The sequence below is a fragment of the Dermochelys coriacea genome, chromosome 27, assembly GCF_009764565.3.
Source record: "Dermochelys coriacea isolate rDerCor1 chromosome 27, rDerCor1.pri.v4, whole genome shotgun sequence".
Classification (NCBI taxonomy): Eukaryota; Metazoa; Chordata; order Testudines; family Dermochelyidae; genus Dermochelys; species Dermochelys coriacea.
This window is the reverse complement of record NC_050094.1, coordinates 10,624,293-10,648,848: the sequence shown is the minus strand read 5'-3', so window position 1 is coordinate 10,648,848 and position 24,556 is coordinate 10,624,293. Positions and strand designations below refer to the sequence as shown.

The 24,556-nt window shown below is 51.4% G+C and overlaps 1 protein-coding gene across 5 annotated transcripts; it reads left to right on the top strand.

The window, feature by feature from the left end:
• The first annotated feature begins 267 nt into the window (after nt 1-267).
• Nucleotides 268-19,907, top strand: SNX11 (sorting nexin 11). 5 transcript variants are annotated; one of them, XM_038385786.2, is made up of 8 exons: nt 285-392; nt 9,384-9,736; nt 13,119-13,170; nt 13,742-13,828; nt 14,871-14,971; nt 15,502-15,600; nt 15,956-16,168; nt 18,574-19,907. In XM_038385786.2, exons 2-8 carry the CDS (start codon nt 9,723-9,725, stop codon nt 18,701-18,703), a joined length of 696 nt encoding a protein of 231 aa, XP_038241714.1. In that variant the 5' UTR covers nt 285-392; nt 9,384-9,722; the 3' UTR covers nt 18,704-19,907. The 5 variants fall into 5 exon arrangements, with proteins under 5 accessions (XP_038241716.1, XP_038241714.1, XP_038241718.1 ...); XM_038385788.2 differs by lacking the exon at nt 9,384-9,736 and having other exon boundaries at nt 268-392; XM_038385790.2 differs by lacking the exons at nt 285-392; nt 9,384-9,736 and adding an exon at nt 1,071-1,117.
• The last annotated feature ends 4,649 nt before the right edge of the window (nt 19,908-24,556 follow it).

The window sequence follows — 24,556 nt, the reverse complement described above, 5'->3', positions numbered from 1 at the left end:
ACACCCAGCCCCCAGTCTCTCCCCTATGTTCTCTTTTTTCCATCTCTCTCCCCCCCCCGTCCTTCCCCCCTTTCTTTCTCTTCCTCCTCTTCACGCTGGCTTAGCCTCTTTTTTATTTGCACCAGCCTCTTTCTTTCTTTCCCTTTTCTCATTCTAGTCTTTCTCACTCTCATCCTAGTTTGTTTCTTCCTTCCTTCCTCCTCGCCAGCCTATCTACAGGGCGAGGGTGGGGTGGGTGGAGTCCTGCCTAGGAGTAAAACTACATCTCCCATCCTGCCCCTGGATTCCACCGGAAGGAGCCCGGGAGCTCGGCTTTAAGGGAACGGGAGCTGAGCCCCTCCGCTCTTAAAGGGGCCGCGCCGGCACTGGCGGCAGCTGTCCTGGGGGAAGAGGTGAGGATTCGGCGCAGGGGGGGTGGTCTGCAAAGGGTGGGGGTGAGTGTTGGGGGAGCCACGCACAAAATGGGGGGGGGAAATTGGGTAGGGGAGGGACCCATGTCGGGTGGGGGGAGAAGAGAGGGGGAAATGGGGAAGGGAGGGACCCATGTCGGGGGGGGGGAGAAGAGAGGGGGAAATGGGGAAGGGAGGGACCCATGTCGGGGGGGGGGAGAAGAGAGGGGGAAATGGGGAAGGGAGGGACCCATGTCGGGGGGGGAGAAGAGAGGGGGAAATGGGGAAGGGAGGGACCCATGTCGGGGGGGGGGAGAAGAGAGGGGGAAGGGAGGGACCCATGTCGGGGGGGGGGGGAGAAGAGAGGGGTGGATTGTTCCCTTCCAAAGGGGCGGGGGCATGTCTCAAATTCTGCAGCTTGCCTGGAATGTAGCCCCACCCTGCCCTGCAGCTGGTCAGCTGAGGGCTGAGACTGCCCACGGGCCTCTCTGGGCATAGGGTAGGCTGCGTATATAACTAGAACCCAAGCCACACAGATAGAAATGAGGCCAGTTAGAGACACTGTGTTACTGTACCAATGCAACTTATTGTCATCACTCCTATTGTGACTAATGGGGAATAACTGCTTGGCTTTGCCTATGAAACCTGCTCCATGGGCCCCTGCTACTTCCCTGCCAATAGCATTGCCAGGAGAGAAGTCTACCAGGGCTGCTAAACAGGATAGCCGGGTGAGTGGAGTCCTGGATGTTGCATTGAAATAATAGGATGTATATAATGCTTTCAGATAGAAACCGCCTTCTCGGTTCTCCTCCAGCTCAACTGCAAATGTATGTAAAAAAGGCCAGTATTATAATAACTTTTGGGTGCTTTTTTTTTAAAGCATAGGTTACGGGGTTTTGTATGGGGCAAGTCCGAGGACAGATTCTAAAAGAGCTCAGTATGTTGGTTGCTGACCTTTTGGAAATATGGCTGAAATCTTGAAGTGATTTCAAATTCCACTGAAGTCAATGGTAAACCTCCAATTTCAATGCAGTTAGGATGAGAGAGAGAGTGTCAGTGTGTCAGTCAGTCACAATTAGCACTCCTGAAAGCCTGGACCTTAGTTTAGGTGCTTAAATGAGAGCTGAGCTCTTCTGAAAACCTAGTTCCAATTGTAAGTGTTGAGCCCTGCAAGTTCTGGCCCTGGATGTCTAGATGGATGTGGGCAGTGGAGGGATCAGTCTGGGGTTCCTTCACTAGAAAGGAGAGTCAAAGGAGAGTAAAGTCTGTCTTTGAAATCTGCACAGTTTAAAAGAGAATCCTGTGCAAAATAGCTTCATCTAAAGGTGACCCGCCCAAGGAGGAATGAAACTGGATTTGTTCCCTTCTTTTCCTGCAAAGCCAACCCAGAAAATTTTCTCTGGCAATCTAGATCTTATCTAGCTCTTAACCTTGAAGTCTCTGTGCTAACTGGAGTCTTGGTACCCCAGTTAATGGGGGAATTGAGACCTGACTAAATGAGGCTGGGCCAGCACCAGGTTAGCTGCACAACTAACCAATATTACTGGTGTGGATTTCTAGACAGATGAGGCCAAGACCTGCACGCAGTGTGAAGGAAGAGAGTGCTGGTGGCGGTAACTTTTTTAATTCAGACCGTTAAAAAACCCCAAGGATTTTGAAACATTTACTCAACAAACACTTGGGAGGAAAGCACATCCTGTCAAATAATAAGGAAGAAGAGGATGAGCGTCCCCAAGGAGACAGTTGAGTCATCTAGGAACTTCTCCAGCAGAGGAGACAAACCAGTGTTCTTTATTTTTAAGGCAAAAATAAGCCACTTTTAAATTTTTCAGGGGGGTGGAGCTGACTTTTTATACTTCACAACAAAACTAAGGCCTAGCCTATATTCAAGGCTGCACTAGTTGAATTTTAAATCAGTTTAAATACTGATTTAGCTAAACCTAACGAAGACACCCCTAATCAGCATTGTCACTCACAATTGTTTAAAAATCATGAGTCAGTCATGAGATCAGGTTAAAAATCATGAGTCTCAAAGAGAATAAATGTTGGTTTTTTTATTTGGCTTCTTTTTTTTGTCTCTGTAAGGGTAATATTTTAAAGCATTTTTTCCACAACCATGAGGGCTGGGAACTTTTACAAAAAATTAAAGCTGAAGCTGTCACATGACTCCAGGAGCTGGGTCTTTAAGAAAAATTCCAAAGATCACAAGATTTGGCACCTCTGTTTCATGCAAATTAAAGATGGCAAGGAATCAAATTAAGCTAAATCTACATAAACCAAGTTAAGATAATCCAATTTGAACTTTGTTTATATAAATTTAAGTGTGTTCTGGTGCAATTTTGAATAGAGACATGGCTCAAATGCAATAAAACTTTCTTTGTAGGTTGCCTTTAAACATATAAAAATGCACTGGCAGTATCTGAGACTGAAATTTTGCAGCATTGGGAACCTTAAAGCAAAACTGACTACAAACAAAAGCGAAACCTATGCATCCGATGAAGTGAGCTGTAGCTCACAAAAGCTTATGCTCAAATAAATTTGTAAGTCTCTAAGGTGCCACAAGTCCTCCTTTTCTTTTTGTGAATACAGACTAACACGGTTGCTACTCTGAAACCTATTTCATTTATTTTCCTTGTCCAAGGTGACAAATGCACCCCCTAACTCCCCCCACCCCCTGAAAAATCCACCAAACAATAAAGAGCAGAGTGACAAATTGGGTATTTTAATTCACTTCTAATTTAAGAGGTACTAGATTTTTTTAAAAAGCATGATTTTAAGCATTTTTAGGTTGAATTTGTCTCTTTAAACACAGTTGCAGCAAAAACTGGTTTCTGCGCCATCTAAGCTAGAGATTTTGTATTGCAGCCATCAGGGGCTTTTTGTGTGGCCACAGCCTTCTGGGTGGTGCTGGGCAGGGGGGCAAAACAGTGGCCCTTCTCCTGGGCCTGCCAGCAGGGGCTGGTCCCTGCCCCCTTCTGAAGCCCCACAAACATTGTAGAAGCAGATGATCAGTGGGAGTTCTCCACTTTCCTGGGGGTGGGGTGGGACTCGGGCTTCATCCCTGGGGTGGTGGATGGCAGGCTCTGGCTGTGTGGCGATGGGCTCGTTCCCCCAGCCACAGGGCTTCATGCTCTGGCCCCGGGCTCATCCCCCACCGTCGCCCTGACTCCTCCTCCCTCCTCTAGCCCCCCATATAGACCCCCAATTGCTACTGCACCCTCCCGCCTCCCTACCCATCTCCCCATCCAGGGCTTAATTTGTCCCCCAGCTTGCCGGGGCTCAGTAAGTCTGCTGTGAAAAGTAATAACAAATCACTTTTCACCATAGCAGCCTTACTAGCTAGCAAGTCTAAAGAAAAAAAAATCAACCAAAAGAGCCAAGCACCTTATTTGTGTTTCTATTCTGTTTATGTCCGGTAAAGAATAGAGACAACTGTAGATAATTTTGTCTGCAAAAAAAAAAAAATCTACATAAATATATTACAATGATTTGGACATGTATATGTGCATATTTATTTGTTTTTTCTAAAGTTAGTTAAATATTTTAGGAAAAATTGCCAGAGTGGCCACCAGCAAGAGTTGGTGGCCACATTCTGAAGCCACCAAAAATTTTCTTGTGAGAACCCCTGGTCTAAGCAACCTGTGGTAGCTGAATCCAAATAGGGATAAATCCATGCTTAAAATCAATGTTTCTGGCTGTTCAAAGTGCTGTTCGACAGCCAATGAAGACTGGGGTTAAGATCCTATCTACACTGTAAATATAACATTGTCTTCTATTGTGCACATAGGGCCTCAGAGGCACTGTCAGATATTTCCTGATCTCTAACGTACAAGGGAGCACCAGACAGAAGCACGTTCCTTAAAGCCGTTAGGCAGGGGGCCTTAAGGAATATCGGAGAAAGGTTAAAACTCATAGTAACCAGGTCTTCAAAGGCAATTCCGAGAGGTCCCGATTGTCTGTGCACAGTGACAGGAAAGGTCTCCCCCTCCCTTCTTGCCTCTTCTAATGTCTTGAAAATTATTCTGGAGTAAGATAGGGTATTGATTTCAAATAGATTAACTGTTCCTGATTAACTCCATGTGTAAATACTCCAGAACAGCGTTTCTCAAATGCGGCCACCAGGGGCTTTTCTTGCATCCACAGCCTTCTGGGTGGTTATTGGGGGGGGGGGGGGAAACAGTGGCCCCTCTCTGGAGACACACAAGCTGGAGGAGCAGGCAGTCAATGAGTTTCCCACCTTCCCAGGGGTGCTGGAGTTGGGCTTCAGCCCTGGGGTGGCAGGCTTCAGCCACGGGACTTTGGGCTCTGTTCCTCGAGCTCGCCACCCCTACCATCACCTCTGACCCCCGCTGCCTCCCCTAGTACCCCACTGCCCCTGGCTCCCATTGCCTCCGTACCCACCTCCCCATCCAGGGCTCAATTTGTCTCTGGGATTGCCAGGGCTGAGTAAGATTGCTGTGAAGAGTGATATTTGTGTGTGTGTTAATCTCACTTTTCACAGCAGACTTAGTAGCTAGCAAGTCTTAAAAAAAAAAAAAAAAAAAAAAAAAAAGCCACCCAAAAAGCAAAAGAAACAATAAGAAAAAAGACAAGAATGTGCAAAGCACCTTATTTGTGTTTCTATTCTGTTTAGGTCCAGTAAAGAATAGAGACAACTGTACATTATTTTTATTATTTAGTCTGCAAAAAACCCCAAATCTTACATAAATTAATTACAATGATTTGGACATGTATATGTGCATATTCATTTGCTTTTCCTAAAGTTAAGTATTTTAGGAAAAATTGTCAGAGCGGCAAAATTTGTTGAGAACCCCTGCAGAATAAGAGTAAGACTGCTTTATTCTGAACCAGAGCTTAATCCGTTGCTGATTCAGATAGTATCAACATATGGAGTAGATCAGAAATCGCCTCCCATGTAGACAAGTCCTAAATATCTGTCTTGATCCTCCCTCACTCTTATTTTTCAGGCTCCTGGCTGATTTGGGCACATGAGCTAGGCTGTGTCCTCTCTGCCATTCAGTTGCTGGAAAATTGAATTCTTCCTTCCAATTCTGTGCCATTCCATTAGGCACATTTTGATTCTCCTCTTCCCCTTCTGTGTGTTTCTAACCTAGCTAAGCCAACAGGAGGTCAGACTAGATGACCATGATGGTCCCTTCTGGCCTTATGAGATTATGAGAACAGGGCTGATGCTTTTAAACTACTTTGTGTGCAATAGTGTTAACCACGCATCTCTGGGGAGGAGAGGGAACATAGGGGATAAGCCAGCTGGTGCTGGTTCTGTTGTCTGTTCTGATCTGCTCCTCCTCACCTTAGTATCTGAGCACCTTCCATTACTGCATTAGGTGCTGTGTCTAACATCTCTCGTGTGTGTGTGTGTGTGTGTGTGTGTGTGTGTGTGTGTGGCCTGTTCTTTCTCTCATCTTCTCCCTCGGGGGAGAACTGTGGATGCAGTACCTTGTTTGTTCCGATGGCCAGCACTCAAAATTGGGACCATATTTCCAGACCTACTCCACACCCAGCCATTCCCATTGTAGTATCTAGGTGCTGAGCATTTCTGGAAATTTGGCCCTCATTTAGGGACCTAAGTGGAACGAGCCTGGTAAATTAGGAATCGGTGGAAGGAGACTTTTCCTGCCTGAGGGAAGCTTTCTGCTTGGGTAGCCTGACACAAAGTGCAAGGTGGGTGCGGGTGAGGGAATATCTTTTATTGGACCAACTTCTGTTGGTGAGAGAGACGAGTCTTCCAGCTTAGTCTATGGCTACATTACGCAGCTTTTAGTGACATGGCTGTGCTGTGCCGTTTGTCGGCAGGGGAGAGCTCTCCTGCCAACAAAAAAGCTTCCATCCTCCATGAGCGGCAGTGGCTTTGTCAGCTGGAGAGCGCTCCTGCTGACATACTGCTGTTCACACTGGCACTTTTCGTTGGCAAAACTTCTGTCGTGCGGGTGCGTGTGGCTTTTTTTTTTTTTAACACCCCTGAACGACAAAAGTTTTGCTGACAAAGTGCCCGCGTAGACATACCCTTACATGGAGCTCTTCAGGTCCGGAAAAGTACTCAGTGTCACAGCTGAATACAAGATGGAGCAGGTTGTTTACAGTAAGTAGTTAGCACATATTTCAAGTTTCAGAGTAGCAGCCGTGTTAGTCTGTATTCGCAAAAAGAAAAGGAGTACTTGTGGCACCTTAGAGACTAACAAATTTATTAGAGCATAAGCTTTTGTGAGCTACAGCTCACTTCATCGGATGCATTTGGTGGAAAAAACCTTTCCACCAAATGCATCCGATGAAGTGAGCTGTAGCTCACGAAAGCTTATGCTCTAATAAATTTGTTAGTCTCTAAGGTGCCACAAGTACTCCTTTTCTTTTCACATATTTCAAGGGAACATTCAAGGTGAAGTGGCCTAATGCCTCTCCAGTCATGGGGTGGGGGAAGAAGCAGGGAGGCAGGGGAGTGGGTTTTAGAGATTTGTTATAGTGAGCATCCAGTGGCTAATCAGTTCATGATTTTTAGTATCTAGCAAAGTTATGAATTTAGGCACCCAGGCTCATCTTTTGAGAGTGTTGTGCAGGTTTCCTTTGAGGATGAGGACTGAGAGGTCAGATGTGTAATGATCGCTTTGTGAAAAGTGTTCATCCACAAATGATAGTGTTTTAGTCTTGTATGACTTTTTTTTTTTTTTTTTTTTTCTGTGCGAGTTCATTTGCGAGCATAGTGATTCTTGGTTCACCCCCTTAGTTATTGTTGGGGCATTTAGTGCACTGGAGGCGGTATACCACGTGTTGTGATAGGCATATGTGGGATCCAGGGATCTTGCAAGATGTGTTGTGAGGGGTGTAGATCATTGTAACAGTGGATATATGTCTACAGGTTTCGCATCTATTGATCTGGTGCTGCTTTGAGTTGGTGTGCCCTAGTATGTGGGGAGCTTGCTTCTGATGATGATTGTGGAGAGGTTGGGGTGTTGTTTTGAAGGCCAGAAGAAGGGTTCAGGAGGGATTTTTTTTGTAGATGTGGTTCCCATTGAATATAGGTTGTAATTTTTTGACAATACCAGTATGGGTTCCACTGTGAAGTGGTAGGTGACAGATCGGGTTGTGTGGTTGGAGTGAGTTTTATTTCTGTATTGAAGAAGGTTCAGAGCATTGGAGTGGGGCATGTTCCAGAATAAAGAACCAGGAGTACTTGTGGCACCTTAGAGACTAACACATTTATTTCAGCATAAGCTTTCGTGGGCTAAAGCCCGCTTCATCAGATGCATGTAGTGGAAAATGCAGTAGGAAGATATATATACAGAGAACATGAAAAAATGGGGGTTGCCATACCAGCTCTAACGAGACCAATTGATTAAGGTGGGCTATTATCCGCAAAAGAAAAACTTTTGTAGTGATAATTAGGATGGCCCATTTCAAACAGTTGACAAAAAGGTATGAGTAACAGTAGGGGGAAAATTACACTAAAATTAGTTAGTGTAATCACTCATCCACTCCCAGTCTTAATTCAAGCCTAATTTAATGGTGTTCAGTTCAGTTCAGATTAATTCCAGTTCTGCTGTTTCTCATTGGAGTCTGTTTTTGAAGTTTTTGTTGTTGAATAATTGCGACTTTTAGGTCTGTAATTGAGTATCCAGGGAGGTTGAAGTGTTCTCCAACTGGTTTTGAATGTTATAATTCTTGACGTCTGATTTGTGTCCATTTATTCTTTTTCATAGAGACTGTCCAGTTTGGCCAATGTACATGGCAGAGGGGCATTGCTGGCACATGATGGCATATATCACTTGGATAGATGTGCAGGTGAACGAGCCTCTGATAGTGTCGCTGATGTGATTGGGTCCTATGATGGTGTCCCCTGAATAGATATGTGGACAGAGTTGGCAACGGGCTTTGTTGCAAGGATAGGTTCCTGGGTTAGTTTTTTTTGTTGTGCGGTGTGTGGTTGCTGGTGAGTATTTGCTTCAGGTTGGGGGGCTATCTGTAAGCGAGGACTGGTCTCTCTCCGAAGGTCTGTGAGAGTGAAGGATTGTCCTTCAGGATAGGTTGTAGATCCTTGATGATGCCCTGGAGAGGTTTTAGTTGGGGGCTGAAGGTGATGGCTAGTGGCGTTCTGTTACTTTCTTTGTTGGGCCTGTCCTGTAGTAGGTGACTTCTGGGTACTCTTCTGGCTCTGTCAGTCTGTTTCTTCACTTCAGCAGGTGGGTATTGTAGTCGTAAGAACGCATGATAGAGATCTTGTAGGTGTTTGTCTCTGAGAGGTTGGAGCAAATGCAGTTGTATCTTGGAGCTTGGCTATAGACAATGGATCTTGTGGTGTGGTCTGGATAAAAGCTGGAGGCATGTAGGTAGACATAGCGGTCAGTAGGTTTCCAGTATAGGGTGGTGTTTATGTGTCCATCGCTTATTAGCATTGTAGTGTCCAGGAAGTGGATCTCTTGTGTGGACTGGTCCAGGCTAAGGTTGATGGTGGGATGGAAATTGTTGAAATCATGGTGGAATTCCTCAAGGGCTTCTTTTCCATGGGTCCAGATGATGAAGATGTCATCAATGTAGTGCAAGTAGAGTAGGGGCATTAGGGGACAAGAGGTGAAGAAGCGTTGTTCTAAATCAGCCATAAAAATGTTGGCATACTGTGGATCCATGCAGGTACCCATAGCAGTGCTGCTGTCTTGAAGGTATACATAGTCCCCAAAAGTGATCCCATTAACGTTCCAGAATGTGATCTACTTCTCTGGTGGAGTGTCCTTGTTTGGTGTCCTCCTCTCACCAACGGAAGTTGGCTCAATAAAAGATATTCCCATACCCACCTTGAAGGTGTTACGGTGTGTATCCTCGATTTTCCCCCCCATGACAGGAGAGGTGTAAATGGGTCACTTCACCTTGAATGGTCTCTTGAAATATGTGCTAACTACCTACAGTATGCTAAATAATCTGTTCCACCTTGTATTTAGCTGTGACACTGAGTACACTTCCTGGACCTCTTGTCTCTCTCACCAACAGAAACTGGTCCAATAGAAGATATTACCTCACCCACCCTGTCTCACTCATATGCTGGGAGCAACATGGCTATAACAACACTGCATACAAAGCCATAAATCCATCCCTCAAAAACGGTCTACAAACAATCGAGCTGGAAGAGGTGAAGCCAGGATGCCCCGGGCAGGCTCAGCCCTCCAGCTGCCCAGATGAGTGGCCCAGATGTGTCTGCAATATATAAAGCAAGCTGAACTGGTTTAAGAACCTTGTCTCTGAAATCTGCAGGGTCCCACTGGCTGGACTGTTGCCACCATTTGTTGTTGTATCTGTTTCTCTTCAAACTATTGAGAGTGAAAGCTAATTATGTTGCAGAACAGGTATTGCAAACAGCTTAAGTCAGAAGCATTTAATGGTGCATCAGATCAACTGATGCCATCCAGTACAACTTGGAATTACTGAAGGGATGCAGTAAAGGAAGTGGTTTGTGTGATGGTACTGTGCTAATATTTCTGCTATGTAACTTAATTGCTAAAGCTTGATGACTAATAATACACAGGCCTCCTTTAGCACCTCTTATTCAGGGCTTTCCAAATACTTTACAAAGGTTAATTAACCCTGTGCTGAGAAGAAGATGGGTGTTGCTATCTGTGTTTACAGCACCATGGAGTCTGGCTTCTGATGGGCTCCTGTGTACGATCACAACACAGATGACTAATATAATTACAAATGGTGGAATGTGAGGCACAAGGGTTCTGCTGCTTGCCCAAGGTGCGTCAGTGCATCAGAAGAGTTGGAAATAGAGACACAGTCTCTTGCTCTAACCACTAGATGACATGCCTCCACTGTATAGCTTATCAAGACAACTTGGGAGGCTGGCTTTTTGGATTCCACCACACAGGTTAAAGTGTGATCCTTCCTCAGAGGTTACATTAGTGTTGGCAAAACATGATACTGAAGCAGATAAGTTGTGATGAGACTGAAAACTGGGGGTAGGGGGGCTGTAAAGCTTCAGAAGATGGAATCTGTTTGCCCCTTTTTTTGCCACAATCTCATCCGTGTGAGATGAAGAACTAGGAGTCACCAAATGACATTAACAGGCAGCAGGTTTAAAACAAACAAGGAATTTTTTTTTTTCACACAACGCAGTGTCAGCCTGTGGAACTCCTTGCCAGAGGATGTTGTGAAGGCCAAGACTATAACAGGGTTCAAAAAAAACCTAGATAAATTAAAGGATAGATCCATCATTGGCTATTAGCCAGGATGGGCGGGGATGGTGTCCCTAACCTCTGTTTGCCAGAACCTGGGAATCAGCGATAGGGGATGGATCACTTGATGATTACCTCTTCTGTTCATTCCCCTTGGGACACCTGGCATTGGCCACTGTCGGAAGGCAGGATACTGGGCTGGATGGACCTTTGGTCTGACCCAGTATGGCCGTTCTTATGTTTGCTAGGCTGGGTTGAGTTTTTATTATGGTGAAGTGCAAAAATCAGTCAAGTTCCCAGCATGTGGAGTGAATGAAAGTTGCAGCTGTTTTAAGAGGATAACTTCCTCTGAGGTCTAGCAAAAGCTGAGACCGTCTTCAGCCATCCTCTTGTGCATGCACACATCCAGGACCTAATGAATCCAAAGGGCAGGCTTACATTTCTCTGCCTGCAGGTCTTGAAACCACCAAAAATGTACGGAGAACTGGGTGGAACTTACCAGTCCTTTCGACTGATCTCTCTTGGTTTTTGAAGAACTGAACTAACGTCCTGTCTGATGACCAATTATTACTTACGCTGCATATTACTGCAACACCTGGGACGCCGTTGTGTTAGGCAAAGTACAAACACGGAGCAAAAAGGCTGTTTTTTGCTAGAAATGTAACCTAGCTGTGAAGTAAGATTGGGTGGCAGAAGTACCAGTTATCTTGGAGGGGAAGTGTCCTACTCACTCCCTGGCACAGGTTGAAAATCTAGTGAGGCTGACTCAACCCTCCACCTTTCCAAGGTAGAGTAACAGAATCCACACAGGCCATTTGAACTAGACCTTAAAAGCCGGGGTCCTCTCTGCCCTGCGTGGCCAAAAATCCTGGGTCACCGTTCCTGAGAAAGGGCCTTTGCTTAAAACAACCTCTGTGATTGTTGTGCTGTACAGCAGCTGGCTACCATTCCCCTTCCCCCCCCGAGCTGGCTGCATTTTGGTAGCGCTATGCACAGAGATCGGAAAGTGTTCTGGGATGAGGTGCTACACAGGTAAAATGTTCTCGTAAGAACATAAGAGTGGCCCTACTGGGTCGGACCAAAGGTCCATCTAATCCAGTGTCCTGTCTTCCGACAGTGGCCAGTGCCAGGTGCCCCAGAGGGAATGAACAGGACAGATAATCAAGTGATCCATCCCCTGTCTCTCATTCTCAGTTTCTGGCAAACAGAGGCTAGGGACACCATTCCTGACCATCCTGGCTAATAGCCATTGATAGACCTATCCTCCATGGATTTATCTAGTTCTTTTTTGAACCCTGTTATGGTCTTGGCCTTCACAACAACCTCTGGCAAGGAGTTCCACAGGTTGACTGTGCTTAACAAGTGTTTTCAAATGGTTGCTATGGGCCAGCTGTAGGTCTCCTGAGCCACAGTGGGTGCTATTGCTTATCCAGACACAAGCTTCCTTACAACATGTGGGAGCATGGCCTCTAGATCCCTGCTGGGCTGGGACACTCAGACCTGAACCTGGCCTTCTCCCTGAGGGGGAGGGCTGAGCATCGCCGCTAGGATAGCCTCTCCGAGGACCTGTCTTCCCGTACCGGTGTGCCGCTGTAGCGCTTTAGTGAAGACGCTCATCCACCGATGGGAGAGCTTCTGCTGGCGTGGTTAATCAGTCACCCTGAGAGGTGGTAGCTATGTTGGTGGGAGAAGCTCTCCCGTCGCTATGGCGCTGTCCACACGGGGGGGGGGGGGTTAGGTTGGTACAACGATGTCGCTCGGGTTGTTTGTTTTTCACACCCCCTGAGTGAGGTGCTGATGCCGACGTAGGTCTGTAGCGTAGAGCTGGCCGGAGTTGTAGCCTTTCCGATGCAATACTTGGGTTATGGTGGGGGATCTCCCTTTGCAGGAGATCAGCACCTTTGTTGGCTGAGCTTGTGAGGCCGGGCGCTCAACCTGATGGCCTCCATCTGTACTACGGTAACTTCTGAATGTGGCATCTGATCAATTCCACATGGTTCTAGGCATCCATGGGTGGAACCATATTGATTTGGGGGAAACCTGGGGCTGTACAGAGCCCTTGTCAACCCTTTAGCAGATGCACAGCTTCAAGCACCTCTGCAAATGGGCTGTAGATCAAAGAACTGGTTGATGGCACCCATTACCGCCTTTCAGTAGAACACCACCCTGTCTCCACTCTGTCTGTCCTCCCAATGGTTTAGCACCTTGGCATTCTGAATAACTAATCTCCCAGACAGAAGAGAACTAACAAAGGTGGGGAAGGGGATGGGCACATGGAGGTGAGGAATAGAGGACCCTGGCATGGGGGGGGAAGCAGAAGAAGGATGCACACAGCTGTGGGGCAGAGCAGGGGAAAAATGGGGTACCCTGGTGTAGGGGGTACAGAATCTCTGGCAGGGGGGAGATTGGGGGACCCTGGTGTGGAGGGTAAGAAGGAATGGGGAGGGGGGGCATCACCTTCAACTGAACATGGGAGCCTGCAATGAGTCCAGGCACCTGTAGCTTAGGGTCATATCTGCTTCGTCTGAGGGTCTGTTTGTTTTCATCTGGACAGATGCTTCTCTCTGGGCTCTGGTTGTAGGATGTTGGAGAATCAAGAGCAAGAAGTAAGGCTCTCCCGAGTTTCTGCCATTTCCTGTTCCATATTTGGGGGGCTGGCAGGTTGGGGGGAATGTATGGAGCCTTTGAATTCAGTCAAAGATCGAACCCTAGTGTGAGCAACTTAATGCTAGCAAAGTGGGAGGTACACATAAGGGGAAGAGGTGGGCAGCCATTAGCTGATACCCAGGGGGATAACTTAAAGTGTTTTACAGGGTCAGGTGGGGGGATTAGTAGGGGTGGTCAGGGCAGGAGCTGTCTGCTTAGCATGGCTGCAGCAGTGTGGACCTTTAAGGGTAGGATGGGATGGGAGGATTATAGTTTGGGGGATCACCGGGTAGAACGAACCTCAGAGTATGGTTGGGACACTTCCCCTTCAAAGTCTGGTGCTCCTGAGATCAGTACCCAGCTTCTCAAAGGCAGCACCGCTTGCCTGTTCCTGCCACTTGCAGACCTTGCCACCAGCTGCTCTCTGCTGCGAGTTACAGCTGGGTGACAGGAAGTCAGGGATAGGCTGTTTCAGGATGGGGCCATTGTGAACATCTCCTTGGAGTTAGGTAACAGTTTCTCTGCCCTCAGGAGCTGACCACGGTGCGTGTTCAGGACCCTCGGCTCCAGAACGAAGGTTCCTGGAATTCCTATGTGGATTATAAAATCTTCCTCCATGTAAGTGCAGAGTGGCTCCGGGGGGGACACAGGAATGGAGCTGAGAAGCACAGGCCTGACTGACCGTGCTGTCGCCTCTCCCCCGTGAAAAGGTGTAAAATGCTACTTTCCGATCTGGCACCACTTTGCAGTGATGTCAGACGGTGCAGGGCGCTGGCCAATCTGAGCCCCAGGGCCGCTGCACTCCAACTAATTCAAATCCCAGGATGGTCCACTCAGCCCCTCAGGCAGGATTCGGCTCTGTGGAACTTGCTTAGCCCTGTATGGTTATTGGTGCTTTAACTAGTTGATCTTTAGATCATCTCTCACTCCCACCCATGAGGAAAGCCATCTCTGCAGGCCCCATCTAGATTAGTAGTTCTCAACCAGGGATCCGGGGCCCCCTGGGGGGTCACGAGCAGGTTTCGGGGGGCCCAGGGCAGAAAGCCAAAGCCCCGCCGCGTGGGGCTGAAGCCTGGGGCCCTGAACCCTGCTACCTGGAGCTGAAACTGAAGCCTGAACAACTTAGCTTTGCAGGGCCCCCTGTAGCACGGTCTCCAGGCAATTGCCCTGCTTGCTACCTCCTAATACCGGCCCTGGCTTTTATATGCAGAAAACCAGTTGTGGCACAGTGGGGCTGTGGAGCTTTTAAAGTGTGTTGCGGGGCCTCACAAAGGAAAAGGTGGAGAACCCCTGATCTAGGGAATTAAATGATCCCTAGCCCCTTGGTGTCAGAACAGGTTCCAGCAGCAAGTTGGGGTCATGATTAGAGCTGTTCCAGGCTCTCAGCTCCATTTTCAGGCCATGAAACCATGCTGTCCCCCCACTCGTTTGCACGTAAAGTCCTGCTGCTCCTCCTGACATCAAGATTGGCTTGGACCCTCCGCTTGCAACTTAATACCACGTTCTGGTTCAGATCAGAACGTTCCCCTGGGAGCACAGGACAGCAGGACCTTATGGAAAGAATGAGCTGGTGTTGAAGGGAGATCTGACCCCACACCCCGGGGCATCCTACAGGGAGCCACCTCTGACCTTTTCCTTCCTCCCGCGTCTCGTTTCACAGACCAACAGCAAGGCCTTTACCGCCAAGACCTCGTGCGTGCGCAGACGGTACCGCGAGTTCGTGTGGCTGAGGAAGCAGCTCCAGAAAAACGCTGGCTTAGTGTGAGTGTGTAATTCCTACTTAGCCTCCCTGAGGCCAGACGCCAACTTCCCCTTAGCACAGAGGCGTTGGGTATCCTGACCCGCTGTAGGATAAGGCATTGTAGGCAGAAGAGAGCGGGGGCAATAGAAACCTGGCCCAAAAGGTTGGCTGCACCCACAGATTCTAAGTCAGGTCAGCTGGGTTCTAGTAACTGTGACCGGGGGCCAGTCATGTGGCGTGAGCGAGTGCCCAGCACCAAAGTAGATGCCTAAACAAAGGCCTTGAGCTCAGCACCCAAAGTGCTCGCCCCCCCGGGCAATCTCTTGCTTGCAGGGGACGGAGGGGTGTCTAAAGCTCCAGCTATGGAAATGGTGGCTGTTCCAGGGCCCAGGATTTCCACAAGCGCCCAAGGTTGGCGGTGGGTGAAAACGTGCTCTTGCTGTTTGCACAAGGCTGGCTCTGAGCCACTTCTCCTCCCAGGTCTGTCCCATGTCACCTCAGTCAGTCTCTGGATACTGAGCCGTTTCCTTCCTCTGCTCTGTTCCCTCAGGCCTGTCCCGGAGCTGCCAGGGAAATCCACCTTCTTTGCAGGCACCACCGATGAGTTCATTGAGAAACGGAGACAGGGGCTCCAGCAGTTCCTGGAGAAGTGAGTGGAAGGGATGCAGCTCTCCCACACAGCTGGCTTGGTGCCTGAAATGGGTTGGGGCAAGGGCTATTTCGCCCCAAAGCCCTGCTTCCCAGGAAGAAAGAAGGCTGCCTAACTGCTCCGTTCCCCCAGGCTTGAGGGTGGTGGTCTGGGGTCAGAGAAGAGTGTTCCCGCTAGGGAGTCTGAGCTGGGAGGGGGTAATGCTGTTTTTTGGGGGGGGCAGGAAAATGCTCACTATCATCTTCAGCAGGATCCTCCCCTGCCCTTGCTGTCTACCAGCCCCTGTGGCTGGTATGCAGGCTTGGGGGACTATACCGCATTCTGCATTGTCCCCTCACTTCCTGTCTCTCTCCAGGGTGGTGCAGAACGTGGTCCTCCTGTCAGACAGCCAGTTGCATCTCTTCCTGCAGAGCCAGCTGTCAGTGCCAGAGATCGAAGCGTGCGTGCAGGGCCAGAGCCCCCTGACAGTCACGGATGCCATCCTCCGCTACGCCATGTCTAACTGCGGCTGGGTGCAGGAAGAAGACACCCGCCCTGCGCTCGGGGCTGGGGCAGAACTCTACTGCAGGTACTGGGAGCAATCTGAGGGGCTTTTTCTGCAGTGAGACTGATAGCTGGAACCAGGCTAAGAACCAAGCCCCTTTCCATGTTTGGAGCTGATCTGTGCTAGCTAGACCAGAGCTGGAGAATAGCTGGAACCTGGCTGTGTCCTCTCCAGACAAGGCAGTGGCTATGGGCCTTACCACAAGTTAGCCACTGCATCAGCTGTTGTGACCAAGTGGGGTCTAATGTGCTTGGTATGATCCTCCCAAAGAACACACCACATCCAAATAGGGACGTGGCTATAATTCACACGATCCCCAGCCCCCATCTGCTCCTGAGCGCCCCAGGACTCGTCATGGCCTGTTTGGAGGATTTCTCCACGCAGTGCTCCATCTGCCCGGAAGGAGCAGTCCTGAGTCCCATCGCTGCTCTGCGCTCACCACGGGCCTCCAGCGCATCCTTTCATCAGTAGCAAAGGTCTGGCGCTCTGGAGCGATGCGGGCCGCATATCCGAAGGGCTCAGCTGCCGTTTGGGCACCAAAACAAGCACACGCTGCTTTCCTGATGCTCCCCCTGTTGAATGTGGGAGCCCCCACCTGACTCATCTAATACCCACTTCCCTTGGCCTTTCCCCTACTGCACAGCTGGGCTTGCACATCCTGGTTTAGGCCCAAGGCAAACCCAGACCATGTCCTGAGCATCTCAGACTGGCACGGGTGAGGAATGATGGTCATTCTCCAGTGGCAAAGCTGCCTTGTGGCTGACGTGGCTCTGCCCTGGGGGAGTCGCCTCCACCTTCCTTGGTGGAGGGGAGGATGTGGTGATCCTCACACCCTCTGGGAGGGGAGAAATCCTGGAAGGGGAAAAGACACCACCAGACAAGCTCCTGCGTGTCCCCACCCGTGGCCCCAGCAGTAGATCTTATAACAGGAGAAGCGTCTTGTGCTCAGGATTTGTACCAATTTCCATCACTCAGTGAGTCTGTTTCTGCAGCCTGCCAGCTGCCCCTCTCCTCTAGGGGGGAGTAATTGGGTCGGGGAGCTGGTAGTTGGTGCAGGATTGGGATCCTGCATGGCCTGTGGTCCTCACCCTCAGCCCCTCTACTGCAGGCACCGAGAGTAGACTCTCTCTAAGCCTCCTATGTGATGTGGGGGGAGCCACCCCCTCAACTCTGAGCAACCATTTAATAGAGAAGCGCTGTAGTGCAGCCTCTTGCAAGACCTCAAGGCACCTGTCCCCAGGTGCGGCGGTGCTGAGAATACTTCATATTCCGCTGCCCTCCGAGCACAAAGGCTCCTGTACACCAGCAGCTGTGCAAAATCCTAGTTCCCTGAGGCGTGAAGATGCGTTTCTCACCCTGGCAAACCGGAAGGGAGGTGAATAGAGCCATGACAAGATCGTCGTGCCTAGGCCCCTAGAACATCTGCCCTAAGCCACTGTGGAGGCTGCATTGCTTGTGTGTTCCCTTGCCAATTAACCAAATACTTTAATTGGTGCTGGGTGCCCCCCACCCCATTTAGGAAGACCCTGGGGTAGGCTCAGCCCAGGCCTAGCTGAGATTCCTTGTGCCCCTGTGCTCCTCCGGGGGGATCCGTTTCTGGTGCAGAATATCATGCACTGCCACAGCCTCACTCTTGGTTTTAAATAGCAGGAAAAGAGGTGTGGGCGGGCTGCAGCCCGAGACTCGTTTTTAAGAGAGCCCCCCACCGGTTTAAGGAAGGGTTTGGAATGGGCGCGGTGAGCTGGGCTGACGGGTCGGTATCCATGCAGCTCGGCAGGCTAGATGCTTCGCTGGCTCAGCTGCCCATGCTCTAAGCCCCTCCCTGGTGACGCCTGTCCTGGCCGCCCCGAGGGATTTGCCCATCTCTTTCCCCTCCCCTTTCCCTCTTCGCAGAGGGCTCTGTGCTGTTTTTGGTGGATGGGGTGCCTGGAAGCAGAGGCGGGGTGCAGGGGCATGCGGAGCTGGAGGAGGGGAGCAGCTGGCTGGCTGAGCAGGTTGCACCTGGGCCAGCTGCGGAAGAGGCCCCCGTGGAAGCATGGAGAAGCAGCTGCAGGCAGATGGGGGCAGGTGGCTGAAAGGAAGCTGCCTGCTGCTTTCTCCCCGCTCCGTGGGAGCATTTGTGCAGAGGTGGATCTGGAGTAGGGCAACTTTCCCAGCCTCCCCCCACCCCGCTGCTCCTCCCAGGATTGCTGGGATTGGGGGCCAGGCTTTAGAGTGCTCGAGTCCTCTTGTTGCTGCCAGCTTAGCCCCAGCATTCACAGGAGCCAGGGTAGTGTGGAACGAGTGAGGTGCTCACGCAACTCCTCTGCCAGTGGCTCACTGCTCCAGGCTGTTACATGGGGCACGTGTGTAGCTCTGGAGAGCTGGGGCGGTGCATCTTGCCTTGAACCCCTTTTCCTTCCTGACTCGCTTGTGCCTTCTCTCCGTAGCTGCGCTGGTCTCGAAAGCCCCTCTGTTCAGAGCTGCCTGAAACCCCCTTCGCGCTGGAGCGACTTTGGCCTGGAAGACAACCACTTGGATAGCCTGGATTCTCCCACAAAGCAGCCGGAGACGGAATAAGCAGCACAAACGATCTTGTACACCCTGTCTGGGAGCAGCGGCTCTTGCTCTCCGGAGAGCCGAGGAGGGCCTCTGAGTGGCTCCCGTTGGTGCAGGATTGGGACCCTGCATGGCACATGGTCCTCACCCTCAGCCCCTCTGCTCCCAGAAGCTTGTGACCATTTCCTGCCGCCTCTGGACGGTCCTCTTATGAGGCAGGTGCTGGGTGAATACACAGCTGAGCTGTACGAAAAGGGAACCAGTGCTTAGTAGAACCTAAGTTTGTTACTCCCCAGGGCTGTGTCATGCTCTTGTGCGGGGACCTGTGCGTATTAGGGATGGGGGCTGTTTGAAAACAAAAGCCAGCTCCCTTGATCTTGGCTTGATCCTCTGTCCCCTTAGAGCTGGGTCATGGAGGCGGATGCTCATCCGTGCAGAGATCCTCCAGGAAAGAGGTTGTCTGGATCCCTGGGCCGAGCTGCTGTCCCTCCTTGTCCAGCAGCAGGTCAGGCCGCTGTCCCAGCAATGCCCAGTGGATTCTCGTTCTTAGAACGAGAATTCAGTCTTCGTAGCATTCCCCTCTGAAAAACCAATGGCTGCGTAGGCACGAGTGGCGCTCCTTTGCACGTCCGAGAGCCACATTTAAACAGCTGCTGTGGGGCGGCCTCCCCTCTGTGCTGAGCCGGAAGCCCCCGCGCTGGGTATGGATACCACCTCCACACCTGGTCCAGCTCGGCCTGCAGGCTGCGTGCAGCTGGAATGAGCCAACGAGCTTTCCCTGGGGGCTCTATATTGCAGGATTGATTCTTCCATTGCAGCAGGGGTGGGGGAATGTGTTGTGGTGGGACAATGAGGCCAAAGGTTGTTTTGTTTGTGCTCCCCTTTTGTGCGGGACATCCCTCAAGCTGGGCTTTCTTGCAGGAGACCAACCCTTTTGGCTAGCACAGGCCTGCCTGAGCCTAACGGCTCAGAGGGCAAAGGGGAAGGGCAAAGGGTGGTGGTCCCTATAGCCAGCCATAAGGGAGCAGAACAGAAGAAAGAATCCCTTAGTAAAGAATGGGCAATCCCACGCTGCAGCTTTCACCAGGCCTCTCTGGTTTCAGCCCATCGGGTCCATTTACTCTGCTGCTCCCTGTATCTTTCCACCAGCCCGTTGTCTGGCATTGTCATGGCTCAGAAGGCAGAGCTGAGGTGCTCTGGTCTGCAATAAATGTGAAGCACATGAGACACTGGGTGCTGGTGATTTACGTCTGGCGGAGCGGGGAAGAGACTAGGAGGGACCCAGGGGAGCAGGGAAGGCTAATCACAAACTGATCATGCTGGGGAAAAAAAAGAATGGAGCTGATGCATCTTAAGCAATAAACGTGGGGCAGGGTAAGATGCCATCAGAGACCATCCCTGCGTCGGTTGCACTGGGCACTAGATCGTGACAGCTGATGAGTGTCCAGTTGCAGCTGTGTGTGGGGAGAGGCGAAAGGGCTTTTTCTCCAGGCTGGGCTCCCCAAATAATACGCCCCTGCTAAGGCATCTTTCACTCAGGGCTCCTACAGGGCCGGACAAAGGGGCCTCGGTATTATCCTCCGTCTCTGCAGGGCGAGAGAACCTGCTTCTCTCTGGCTCTGTGGGACACTTGGTCAGGAGACCCAGCGCTAGCCCCACTGAAAGGGGCTGGAGCAGAGGGGCTTGGTTTCTGGGGCACGTGCATGTGGCTTTGGGGGGGAGGGACAGTGGCGTGTAGGCCCAGTTATGTCCTTGTGCTCCTTCCTTGGGCTGCGGCAGGGGGCTGACCAGCGGCAGGAGCCCTAGAGAACGGCGGAGAGGCTGCCTGCTCGGCTGGCCCCTGGCGGGGGCCAGGCTGTGCTATTCTGTGCCCAGAGCTCAGCAGGGGTGTGTGACCTGCAAGCTGGGCTGGCGGAAGGTGAGGGCCACCCTGCCGCCAGGAACGCAACCCGCCACGCTTAGCAAGGCTGGAGTCAGTTTCCCTCACGGCGCCTGCCGTATTTATCAGACCACGCTAGCAGAGCCTGCTCTGACGGGGGGGTGGTAGATTACACTGTACCACGCTCAGTTTCATGGATTGTCAGAGTTTGGTGGTCGCAGGGCCTGGCTGTGAAAATCAAGTTGGGGGGTGGTCGATTTCCCCAGGTGCTTGTGTTGAGGTTTTTCTTTCCTCGCCCCCACTTCACACGGGCGTGTTCTCCGCCTCACCCGATGAAGGGCCAGGGTTGGGGCGGGGGGAAATGAAGCCGACAGAGGGAAAATCTAAAATGTCAAAAGAAGTTCATTTAAAAAACCTGACAGATGCTTGCTAACGGTAGCTGCTCTGCCGATTGGCTGGGGCTGCCTCCTGAATATTCATGAGAGCACAGCTCCAAATGGTGCAGCTGTGCCCGCAGCTTTGATCTAGAAACTTCCAGCCAGGAGCTGGTGGGGTTGGCGATGCAGCCGCAATGCCAGACCTGCCAGGTGGGGGCTGTCCCTGCTCTGCCCCCTCAGCAGAGGCTTGACCTGCAGGGACAGCGCAACTCAGGGGCAGACACGCGCCAAGAGGCATGTGGGCTGCACCCAGGGGGGAGCTGAGCCCCCATTAACCTGAGCAGCATGGGTACTGAAGCCAGGCTCACAGAATCCCAGCATGCAGCTGGCTCTGGCATGGGGCTGCCCTGCTCGGAGACCTCTGCCAGAGCACAGGCTCCCCGAGGGTTTTCCCTTCTCACGCCTCTCTGCAAGGACCGTGCTTCCCAAGCTTGCTGGATAAACACACTGAACTACAGTCTCCTAAATGCCATACTGGGGCAGTTCCCTTCCTGCTAGCATGTGGTCACTGAAAGGCAGTTCCCCACTGTCCTCTTGCTTCAGGTCACGTTCTGGGACTAGAGGTGCCCTGGGGTCTGCAGCTAAGAGCCCCAGCTTCCCCTTACCTTTGACACCTACCGCCTGGCACAAATCTAGGCAGCTGCTGGCTGAAACTCTATAAAATGACCCTGGGGAAGGGGGAAAGCCACCTGAGCGGGTTAGTCCTGGCTGCTGCTTCAACAGTGCCTACGCCCAGACCTGGTTTCAGAGTAGCAGCCGTGTTAGTCTGTATTCGCAAAATGAAAAGGAGGACTTGTGGCACTTTAGAGACTAACAAATTTATTTGAGCATAAGCTTTCGTCAGCTACAGCTCATGTCATCGGATGCATTCGGTGGAGTGAGCTGTAGCTCACGAAAGCTTATGCTCAAATAAATTTGTTAGTCTCTAAGGTGCCACAAGTACTCCTTTTCTTTTTTACCCCCAGAGTTGGCTGCATCTCAGGGGCCGCAAAATTATTTCTAGAGGTGCTGCAAAAGTGTCATGAAAACACATCAATCCGGATGCAAAAGCTACTGACTTTTCCAAGCAGGGTGGGCCTGACCAAACCAAAACTGACTCAGGCTGAGTGGAAGTGTCAGGCTAACTCGAGAGCCCTGGGGCTTGACAGTGATGAAAGGTGCTGGGGCACTGGGGAGTCAAAGGAGGGGGGATTATAACGCTGAGATGTTTTCCAGAGCAGCAGCTGGGCTCTAGTCCTGCTCCAGAACGCTGCTTGGTATGCTGGGAGACGCTGCTCTGATCACTGGGAGGCGCAGGTTCTGTTCCCTTTCACCAGGGAAGGGCTTGTATAGGTATTGAATGCTGGTCAGCTGCTGCGGGAGGATCATTTAGACCCCAGCTCTCCTAGCCCTCTGCTCCGGTCGGAGTTTCTCTTGGCACGAGCCCTGTTTCTTTAACAGGGAAACTAATTTTGCTGCTGCTGCCAGTAGCATAGAAGCTGGGGTGGGTAAAGGCACGGTCCGTGCCCACCGCAGACCCAGTAAGCGACGGGCAGCTGGGGCAGCTGTGGGTTCATGTGGAACTGGCCAGCTGAGAGGGGCTGCAGGCAGGCGCCGCACTGGGAGTGAACTGCTTCCTTCCTGGAGCCCAAGCCCTAGTCCCAGCTTGCTGCCTGCCTCCTAGCTGCGGCCAGGTATGTGACAGGCACACAGAGCGGCTCAAGGCAACCTCTTTCTTGCCCATGTGGCTGAGGCCTTCTGGAGATGACTCCCCTCGCCCCACAAAGCCTGGCATCAACCCAGCCTCTCTGCCTGGAAGCAATCCAGGCTCATCCTTTCCAGCTCCCCGAAGGAGGCCTGGCTGTCTCTCAAGTCTGTGCAAACAAACTGTAGCGCATGTACCACCCAGCCAGCTCAAATTGAGAGAGGGAGGAGCCCCCAGTCCCTGGCACTGACTGATCAGAATTACAGGCTGGAGCCAGCTACTTCCACTGTGCTAAGCCACCTGCCTGCTCCAGTGCTGGCGTTTAACCTGCCAACTGGGAAGCTGCTGCTGCCCCACGCCAACCCCCTGCTGTACAGAGGAATCACCAGCCCCGGGATTGAGCGCTGAGAACATTGCTGGCTCCCATCCCGCCCACTGCTGGAGATAAGGTGACCAGATGTCCCAACTTTATAGGGGACAGTCCTGTTTTGTGGGTCTTTTTCTTATATAGGGTCCTATTAACCCCCACCCCCCATCCCAGTTTTCACACTTGCTGTCTGGTTACCCTAGCTGGAGATGGAGGGAGCAGGGCCTCCCATCCCCCCGTGTCCAGAGAGCAGATACCCGGAGTGCACAGCGGATAAAGTCCCCCTTGCCTCCAACAAAGGTCTCTTGGTGAGAGGGTAATATAAGAGAAGAGGTCTCTCTCCCTGCTCTCCAGCGAGTGGGAAGCACCCAGGGCCAACCCCTGCCACCTTTACTGTGGGCAGGGCTGAGTTAGGCCTTCTGGTGCCACCAGCTGATTAGCGGCTGTGTCACCACTGGAATCAGACCTGCTGCATGCCGTAGATGCTCTGTGAGGCAGGTGCCCCCTCATAACCCCACTGCAGGGGATGGGAGGAGCGAGCGATAGTCACTCCTGCTCAACCCACAGGCGCAGCTCTGCCCACGTTTCTTTGAAAGCGTGAACCAAAATGTAGGCTTCAGAGTCAACACCCCATTGAGCTGAATGAGGCCGTGCACACCTTCCTCAGAGTGACTGTTCTGGGCTGCCGGCAGACCCAGGCCCATATCTTCTCAGCCTCCAGCGGCAGAGACTAGGGTGGGTGTTTTTCAAAGGAAACCAGCTATCAAGCCAAGCATCAGCTCACCTGGTTGCCAGCAGCAGGCCCGATTCCCCCACTCCCTGCACCCCTCACAGCCTCTGGGGCCCTGCCGCGCTGCAGCCTCCCCATTGGAGTATCATGCAGACTCCTGCCAGCGGGGAGAGAGGCCAGCACTGCAGCAGAATCGCTGCACCCTGCTGCATGCCAGGAGGCTCAAATATGTCTACCAATTACAGGACAGCTGTTCAACCGGCTGAAGGCGTGGGGTGGGGGGGGGGGACCTGTCTCTTTAAGAGCCCTCCCAGTGAGTGATGAGAGCTGGGAGATGCAGGCAGTCAGGCCCTGATTAAACACTCATTGTGCAGAGCACGCTTAGAAAATTACTGTAATTACAGTCGGGTCCCAGCAGAGGGATGAGCTCCAGTGCTGGTAATAACCTGGCCAGGTGCCTCTTTCCCTGGCCCACAGGAACCAGCTCCCGGGCCTCCTTGAGCTGCTAAAAGACCGAAGAAAGCTGCCCAGATTTCTGGCCGAGGCAGGGTTGGAGTGGGCTCTGCCTCCCGGGCATGGCGCTTTGGTGCAATGTGGCTCTCTGCCCAGACAACAAATCCCCGACTCCAAATTCAGGTGCAGCGACAGATTCATCCTCCATCACACCCTCCAGTGAGTGACTAGCTCTTTGCCTCGCAGTGGGCAGGGCTTGTCCCACCAGGTCTTTCCCAGCTCAGCTATGCTCCCGTGATACGGAAGCAGAAAACTGGCCGGAGC